The sequence below is a fragment of the Scyliorhinus canicula genome, chromosome 26 (assembly GCF_902713615.1).
Source record: "Scyliorhinus canicula chromosome 26, sScyCan1.1, whole genome shotgun sequence".
Taxonomy (NCBI): domain Eukaryota; kingdom Metazoa; phylum Chordata; class Chondrichthyes; order Carcharhiniformes; family Scyliorhinidae; genus Scyliorhinus; species Scyliorhinus canicula.
The window spans coordinates 23,352,563-23,361,653 of NC_052171.1; the positions used below are offsets into that span (position 1 = coordinate 23,352,563).

Here is a 9,091-nt window from a genome sequence, read left to right on the forward strand (position 1 = left end):
ATTTTGAATTCAGGTCCTGTCGGTCTGCAAGTCAATGTGGGCAGCACGGTAGCATAGTGGTTAGCATCAATGCTTCACAGCTCCAGGGTCCCAGGTTCGATTCCCGGCTGGGTCACTGTCTGTGCGGAGTCTGCACGTCCTCCCCGTGTGGTGCGTGGGTTTCCTCCGGGTGCTCCGGTTTCCTCCCACAGTCCAAAGATGTGTGGACTAGGTGGATTGGCCATGCTAAATTGCCCGTAGTGTCCTAAAAAAAAGTAAGGTTAAGGGGGAGTTGTTGGGTTACGGGTATACGGTGGATATGTGAGTTTGAGTAGGGTGATCATTGCTCGGCACAGCATCGAGGGCCGAAGGGCCTGTTCTGTGCTGTACTGTTCTAAATCTAAATCTAAATCTAAATGTAAGTCAGCGAGATGTGTGAACCAGACTCGGTGTGGCTTCGGGCACGGGTATGGGATTAATGATTGTGTTGAAGTTTATGGAGGGTATAAGCTGGGAGGCTGGTAAGGATACCATTGGTATCGTCAGGTGTGGAGATGGCAAAGACACGGGATGAGCTTTTCCGCAGCCCACGGGAGGAGATAGGAGTTGTGGTGCTGATACAGGTACAGCGAGCTTCTTACCTGCTGTTGGAATGAGGAAGTTTACCACTTCAATTCGATCAAAGTAGATCATTACACCACCACTGACAGAGAAAAAGAGGGAGAAGATTAGTGCCACTGCAATTTGGTTTGTGATCTGACCCTGATTTTGGGCTGGTTACGCAGGAGCCGTCTTTACTGTGGCGCTTTGGAGATCGTGTGACTATGAACCTTCACCTCTCAGCAGAAGCAGCTGCACGGAGAACCAACATGCTGAAAGGTCAGAGGCTCCTCTGCAACTTTTAGCAATGTAAATCAGAGTGACATTGGACTGTGCAGACACAGGAATGGAAACCTCCATCCCCAGTGTTCCCACACGGTTTGTAGTTGACACCACTTGCAGCACAACTCCAAGAATGCTGCCCCAGGTTTAAAAATCACACACACATACATGCGCACTTTAAAACGGCCTGGAACTAAGTTAACGGTCTATGCCGAGAAAAGCAGCTTCCCCATGAAGAGAGGCTCCCAGGAACGAAATCCAGATTCTTCTATGTGACTTTACTGAGACACGCTGCCCCATCACCAACAATTACACATTAACAATGGGCATTGGAGGCCATGAAACTCAACACTGTACCACAGGAGCCTGCAAGAACTCAGGCTGAAATACATAACTGGGATTTATTCACATTCTGGGCCATTACACAGAAGCAGCAAGTCCTGAGGGCACAAAACATTGGAAAGGATAAAGATGGAACCAGACCGTGCGGAATGGAAAGTGCTCCTTCTCCGGACTCGGCACGACCCGTGTTTTTAGCACCCTGGACATTGCCTGAGCAAAAACCCTGCCAAAACCCTCCCAGCTTCGGGCATGCCCAAAACATGTGGGCGTGATTTGCTGGGCTTCCTGCGCAACTATCCTCTACCCCGAAAAACTTACTCACCCGGGCCACAGTCATGTGGACTACCTTAAATTGTATCAGGCTAAGCCTGGCACACGATGAGGAGGTATTAACCCTGCTTCGGGCATCCGCCCATAGACCCGCCTCTATCTCTCCTCCTAGCTCGTCCTCCCACCTTAAGCTCCTCCACCGGAGTTTCCTCCGTCTCAGAAAGCTCCTGGTAAATATCCGATACCTTCCCCTCTCCCACCCAGGTACAGGAGACTGCTCTGTCCTGTATCTCCCATGGTGGCAGCAGCGGAAAGGCCGGCACCTGTTTTCTCAGGAAGTCTCACACCTGCAAATATCTAAACCCCTTCCCTGCTGGCAATTCAAATTTATCCTCCAAGACTTTCAAGCTGGGAAAGCTCTCATCTATAAATAGATCCCCCATCCTTCTAATTCCTGCCATCTGCCAACTCAGGAACCCACCATCTAAATTGGGGTTCAAATCGATGCTCCCTCCACTCTCTTATATCTCCTCCATTGCCCCCAGATCCTCAGAGCCGCCACTATCACCAGACTTGTTGGGTATCGGGCCGGTGAGAACGGCAAAGGTGTCTTTACATGACGCCGCCTCCATCCGCTCCCATGCCAACCCCTCCCCCACTACCTGATCATGGCTATATTAGCCGCCCAGTAATAATTGCAGAAGTTCGGCAGCGCCAACCCATCCTCCCTCAGACTGCGCTCCAGCAACACTTTCTTCACTCGTGGGGTTTTACCCACCCACACAAAGCCCAAAATAACCTCATTCTCCCGCTTGAAAAAGGCCTCAGGGACGAAGAGGGGGAGGCACTGAAAGACAAACAGAAATCTGGGGAGGACAGTAATTTTCACGGTCTGTACCCTCCCCGCCAGTGACAGCGGGAGCATGTCCCATCTCTTAAAGTCCCCTTCTACCAACCGGGATAGGTTTAACTTGTGCAGTGCCTCCCATTCCCGGGCCACCTGGATTCCCAGATACCGAAAGCTCTTCCCTACCATTCTAAGCGGCAGCTCTCCCAGTCTCTTCTCCTGTCCTCTTGCCTGGATCGCAAACAAGTCGCTTTACCCCATGTTCAATTTATACCCCGAAAAACTGCCAAATTCCCCCAGGATTTGCATTACTTCCCCCATCCCCTCCAACGGGTCCGAAATGTACAAGAGCAGGTCATCTGCGTAAACCCGGTGCTCCACCCCCCCCGAACCAGCCCGTTCCAGTTCCTAGAGGCTCTTAACGCCATGGCCAATGGTTCTATGGCCACAGCAACCAGTAATGGGGAGAGGGGGCACCTTTGCCTCGTCCCTCGGTGTAGTTTAAAATACCCCGACCTCAGCCGGTCCGTACGCACATTCGCTACTGGTGCCTGAGCAACCATACCCTGTCAATAAAGCCCTCACCAAACCCAAACCTTCCCAGTGCCTCCCACAGGTAATTCCACTCCACCCGATCAAAAGCCTTCTCCGCATCCATCGCTACCACCACCTCCACCTCCACCCCTTCTGAGGGCATCATAATAACATTTAGAAGCCTTCAAACATTGGCCTTGAGTTGCCTGCCCTTAACAAATCCCGTCTGGTCTTCCCCTATCACCCCCGGGACACAGGCCTCTATCCTTGTGGCCAGTATCTTAGCCAGCAATTTGGCATTCAGGAGAGAAATTGGCCTGTATGACCCGCATTGCTACGGATCCTCCTCCCGTTTCAGGATCAATGAAATCGAGGCCTGCAACATTGTTGGGGGGAGGACTTCCTGCTCTCTCTCGCTTCATTAAATGTCCTCACCAGCAGTGGGCTCAATATCTCTGAAAACTTCTTATAGAATTCCACCGGGTAGCCGTCAGGCCCCGGGGCCTTGCCTGACTGCATGCCCTCCAGCCCCTTGATTATTTCCTCAATCTCAATTGGGCCTCCCAACCCCTCCACCCTCAGGAACCTCAACTGATCCAGAAATTGCCTCATATCCTCCACCCCAGCCGGGGGTTTAAGGACTGTAAAAGTCCTTAAACACCTCGTTCACCCCCTGCTGGGTCCAGGACAGTATTACCGTCTCTGCTCTTTACTCTAGCTATCTCTCTGGCCGCCTCTCTTTTCCTGAGCTGGTGTGCGTAGCAGTAGTGTTAAGAAGGAGAGGTATCAAGTGCACAACACACACACACACACACACACACACACTTACCTTGTGCCACACGGAACATTTTTTACTTCATCTGTTTGCACAGTATTCTGAAAAACAAATGGTGATATTAAAACCTGAATCACCATGGAAAAATAAGAGAGCGAGTTGGTCACTGGATACATCAGGCATGAAACGACCTTAATGTCTTCAATCAGTGTTAGGAAACAGATCTTCAAGAACTGTATTTTTTTTTAATTTGGAAGGACATTTAAATATTTGGACACTTGGATTTTTAAAAAATAAACATCATAAATTCACTGGGGGCTGGGGGGAAACATGTCTTTTCCAGGAATTTACCTAACCTGCATGGCAACTGAGGATAAGACTATTTGCTTCTTTGAACAGTAATGGCTTCAATGGCTGGAATGAAAATTGTTTCAAGGCAGAGGCCCTGATGATGTGCTGAAAATCACACGAGGAAGCTGAAGTTTTGAAGCTTGGAGAAAAGTCGGCCAGCTCACGCTCTCCTCGAACCCCATGACATACAATTTGATTATCAGGTACCCAGCTAGAAATCCTCATCAAAGTGGAATTTGCCTGTGTTTGGAAACCCGAGGGGCTGAGCTGAGAGGGAGATCCCAAGGGCCGATTGCCTCTATTCTCCACCACGCTGAAGCTCCATTGGTGAGAACTTCCAAACATCTACTGGGACTAGCATTCTGTCTTCATAAGGGAAGACCCGGTCAACAGTGTCAAAACTCTGCCAACTTTATACTCTCCAGAAAATCTGCCAATCTCGGCACAGACCCTATTTGTTTCTATGAGCATTTTAAAGGGATAGATAGTTAAGACTTCCAGATTACAAATTGTCTATGAGCCAGTTTTTGCAACTTGTTTCAAAAAGTTTCTTTTCACAATAAATCAATCATTCAGAGTTTATTGAAAGAAGCTTTGCTGAAGTCTCTTAGGCAAACAATTGGTCATTTCCGTGAGTAAATGAAACATTTATAGTAATAGTGCCACCTGCAGTTTGGTGGGGTTAGATCAACTGTGTGCACCTCCCAACCCGGCGGTAACATCAGACAATCCCTGTCAGCATACCGAGACACCAACAAACTCAATATGCTCAACCAGCCTTGGAGAAGGTGCAGCGATTTATCACAATGCTCCTGTGGTTCAGGGGCTTCAATTATGTGGATCTCCTTTGCGCAGTGAAGGTGGAGGGGAGGTCAAACAGAGGTGATAGAAATAGTAAAGCTTTTGACAGTGAACCGGGGGAACTATTTCCACTGACAGTGAGGTCAGGAACCAGAGGGCACAGACTTTATAAAATAAAGACAACCATCGGTGAGGAGGGAAATTTTAGACACACAGCGAGTTCTGATCTGAAGAGGTGGAAGCAGATTCAATGGTAACTTTAAATATTTGAAAAGGAAAAATGTGATTTTAGCCAGGGCACGAGGTAGCTGAGAGTTTTGATACAATGCTTGTCGTGGAGCTCAGCGTGATTCAAATGTTATCCATTCCTGGAGGACCCACCTGTACGGCTTTGAAGGTGGTGATAAAGGGGAGCATCAGATGGAATCCTGGGCCACTTGTTGCCTTTAATAACGCACCACCCCTAGGAAGCAATTCAACAGGTCAATTAGAGAGCAGATGGTAAGTGGTGTCATTCTGTGGAACTCATACAAAAATATTAGCGAGGAACTTCTTTTCCAAAACTCAAAGGCAGCCTCAATGTCTCACTGCAGGTCTCCCTTCTGACATTAACCTCACCAACATCACTGAAGCAATTTTAAACACCGCCCCCCCCCCCCCCCCCCTTCCTCTGGTGAAAGAAAATGGAGGAGGTATGTGAGAGCAGCGGGTAGAGATTAAATGACACAGCGGTGATGGTGCAAGGCGAAAGGAGGGGTAATGGGACAAAAAAAGAAAAAGCTGAGACTCGAGATGCAAATGGAAATGTGGGATCAGCACAATCGGGACGGGTCAGGGTGGGAGCCGGGTGGAACATTTTAATAACTGGAGACTGAGCGACAAGGTGGCCACCCAGTCTGAGTTTGGTCTCCCCCAAAGAGCACACTATGAACAGAAAACTGACAATTAAATCACAGCTTTGCCTGAAGAAGTGTTTGATATGCTGGACGGTGAACAGGGGAGGGGAAGGGGGGACTAACCCATGTTCATATGCAGCAAGACATGCAGCAATATTCAGGCTTGGGGTGATAAGTGACAAGTCACATTCGGGCCACACAAGTTCCAGGCAATGGCAACATTCCAAGAGAGAATCACATCATCGCACAATGACATCCAATAGCATTCCCATCGCAGAATTACCCACTTTCAACATCCTGGGCTTACCACTGACCAGAAACTGGACCCAGCCATATAAACACTGTGGCTACCAGAGCAATAAAAGGCTGGGAATCCTGCAGAGAGTAACTCACCTGACCCCCCCAAAGCCTGTTCACCATCTCCAAGGCACAAGTCCGGAGTGTGATGGAATACTCTCCACTTGCCTGGATGAGCGCAGTTCCAACAACACTCAAGAAGCTCAACACCATCCAGGACAAAGCAGCCCTGTTTGATTGGCTCCCCATCCATCACCCTCACCTTCATTTTTTAAAATCCAGAGTTTAGGTATATGCACGGGAGAATGGAGGACGTTTCCCCAGTTACCAGAGTGCACGTTGTTGGAGCATCTGCTGCTACCGGACAATATAGGGGAGGGGATTGGGATGTTGGGGGAGCAGGGTAAAGGGTAAGTGGGAGGAGGAGTTGGGGAGGGTAAGTGGGAGGAGGAGTTGGGGAGGGTAAGTGGGAGGAGGAGTTGGGGAGGGAAATAGGACGACGACTCTGGAGTGAGGATGCAGCCTCCTCTTGCGCGAAGCTCAGCTTAATTCGATTGAAGGTGGTGCACAGGGTACACATGACTCGGGCGAGGATGAGTGGCTTCTTCCACGGGGTGCCAATGGGTGTGAGAAGTGAGGGCGGGGGTCAGTGATACATGTTCACGTGTTCTGGGGCCGAGAGAAGTTGGAGAGATTTTGGGAGGCAGTTCCGGAAGTTGTCCAGGAGAGTGGGGGCGGAGGTCAGATTGGACCCGATGGCGTTTGGGAGGAGCCGAAGCTGCCGGAGGGGAAGGGGGCTGATGTTGTGGCCTTCGCCTCTCTGATTGTCCAGCGAAGGACCCTGTTGGGCAGCAGATGGGCGGCACGGTAGCACAGTGGTTAGCTCTGTTGTTTCACAGCTCCAAGGGTCCCGGGTTCGATTCCCGGCTTGGGTCACTGTCTGTGCGGAGTCTGCACGTCCTCCCCGTGTCTGTGTGGGTTTCCTCCGGGTGCTCCGGTTTCCTCCCACAAGTCCCGCAAGACGTGCTTGTTCAGTGAATTGGACATTCTGAATTCTCCCTCAGCGTACCCGAACAGGCGCCGGAATGTGGCGACTAGGGGCTTTTCACAGTAACCTCACCTTTGCAGTGTTAATGTAAGCCTACTGTGGCAATAATAAAGATGATTATTATTATTGTTGAATTGGAGGTCAGATACGCCACCAGGGGTGGCACCTTGCTGGGGGATTTGTACTATTTTCCCCGACTGGAGAAAATTAAGTTTGAGTTGAGGGGGTCAGAGGAGGGTTTCGAGGCTATGGAGGCCGTACATAATTTTATTTGAGGAGCTGTTCGTCGTGGGGTGGTGGGAGTGTTTAACTCATCCTTTACAAGTGAGAAAGGGTTCTCCCCATCAGTCTGTCAAACCTCATGAGTGTGAACGTCTCTATCAAATCCCCTCTCAGCCTCCTTCTCTCCAAGGAGAACAGTCCCGATCTCTCCTCAATCCTCGGCCAGGGTCTTTCCTCGTAACTGACGTTTCCCATCCCTGGAACCATCCTTGTGAACTTCTCCTACACTCTCTCCAATGTGTTCACATCCTCCCTATAGTGTGGTTCCCAGAACTGTGCACAATATCCCAGCTGAGGTTAAACTAGTGTCTTGTATAAGTTCAGTATAACCTCCTTGCTTTTGTACTCGAAGAACATAGAACATACAGTGCAGAAGGAGGCCATTCGGCCCATCGAGTCTGCACCGTCCCACTTTAGCCCTCACTTCCACCCTATCCCCGTAACCCAATAACCCCTCCAAACCTTTTTGGACACTAAGGGCAATCATGGCCAATCCACCTAACCTGCACGTCTTTGGACTGTGGGAGGAAACCGGAGCACCCGGAGGAACCCACGCAGACACGGGGAGGACGTGCAGACAGTGACCCAAGCCGGGAATCGAACTTGGGACCCTGGCGCTGTGAAGCCACAGTGCTAACAACTTGTGCTGCCGTGCTGCCCAAGCCTCTATCATAAAGGCCAGAATACTATCTGCTTTATGAACTGCTCTCTCCACCTGTCCTGTCACCTTCAGTGATCAATGCACATGTACACCCAGCTCCCTCTGCTCCTGCTCACCTTTACAACTGTATATCTGATTTGATATTGTCTCTCCAGGTGCCTCCGCGTTGTGTTTGTCTTTCACTCACCAACACACTCCACACTTGCTCTACTTTTGTCCAACTGGATCTGTGACAACATACGTGTGTCCCTATGGAGCTGGAGTATTCACTCTGTAACTGGGGGGCAGATAGAACCTCACCTGTAGTAAACGGCGATGTGACCCTCTTCAACTTTGTGCACAGAGGAGAAGATCATGGCAAACAGGATGGCAGCAGCAACTGCTAGGATCGAGCTAAGCTGCGCCATCCCCAGCAATCTGCAGAATAGACAGAATCACATTGAGTCTACAGCAGAGAAACAGGCCATTCGGCCCAAAGGGTCAGTGCTAGTCGTCATGCTGCTCGGAAGCTACCCAATTGGTATGTCCTTCTGTTCATTTCTCTCGGTTGTTTAATTCCCCTTCAGTATATCTATACCATTCACCTCAACTACTCCTTGTAGCAAATTCTGCCTTCCCAGCACCCAGTGTAGAAAGGAGCCTTGTCGGATTCATCGATATTGTCCTTATACTCGTCAGAAACTGGGGACAAGTTTCTCCTGAATGTCAAACCCTTTCATAGTTTTAAAACTCCTCAGCATCCCATTCTAGAGGAAAGAGCGGGTATCACCTCTCATCGTTATCAATCTGTTTGCAACTCCTCCAGCACCACAACACCACGGAAATAGGGAGACCAGAGGTGGGATCCTCTGGTCACTGACACCAAAATCACATTGGGCGATCGGCCGGAGAAAGTTCCCCACCAAATCGGGGGCGGCGTTGCCTTCGCGATGCTCTGCCCCCTCCAAAGCTCCGTACTCTGCGAGTACGCCACACGGCGTATCGATGGTCTCAGCTTGTCTCCTGAGGCTCAAACCCCCATATGCTCCTCCCCTGACCAGCCGAGTTCCCGACGCCGTGGGTCTCCCATCGGGAATTTGCCGTGGCGGCTGCGGACTCAGTCCAGCGCCGCCAGTCGGGGGAGGGC

At 50.2% G+C, this 9,091-nt stretch overlaps 1 protein-coding gene across 2 annotated transcripts in view; it reads right to left on the reverse strand.

The window, feature by feature from the left end:
* The window catches only part of LOC119957321 (erlin-2-like), a 28,093-nt gene extending 19,091 nt beyond the window's left edge, over positions 1–9,002 (reverse strand). The window contains exons 1-4 of one of the 2 annotated variants that reach the window (XM_038785204.1): positions 8,266–9,002; positions 5,163–5,244; positions 3,684–3,730; positions 621–682 (exon numbers count right to left, since the gene is read on the reverse strand). In XM_038785204.1, coding sequence (XP_038641132.1) covers positions 621–682; positions 3,684–3,730; positions 5,163–5,244; positions 8,266–8,372 — 298 coding nt within the window. In that variant the 5' untranslated portion in view covers positions 8,373–9,002. The remainder of the gene's footprint in view (positions 1–620; positions 683–3,683; positions 3,731–5,162; positions 5,245–8,265) is intronic. The other variant, XM_038785205.1, reaches the window with a different exon arrangement.
* Positions 9,003–9,091: the final 89 nt, after the last annotated feature.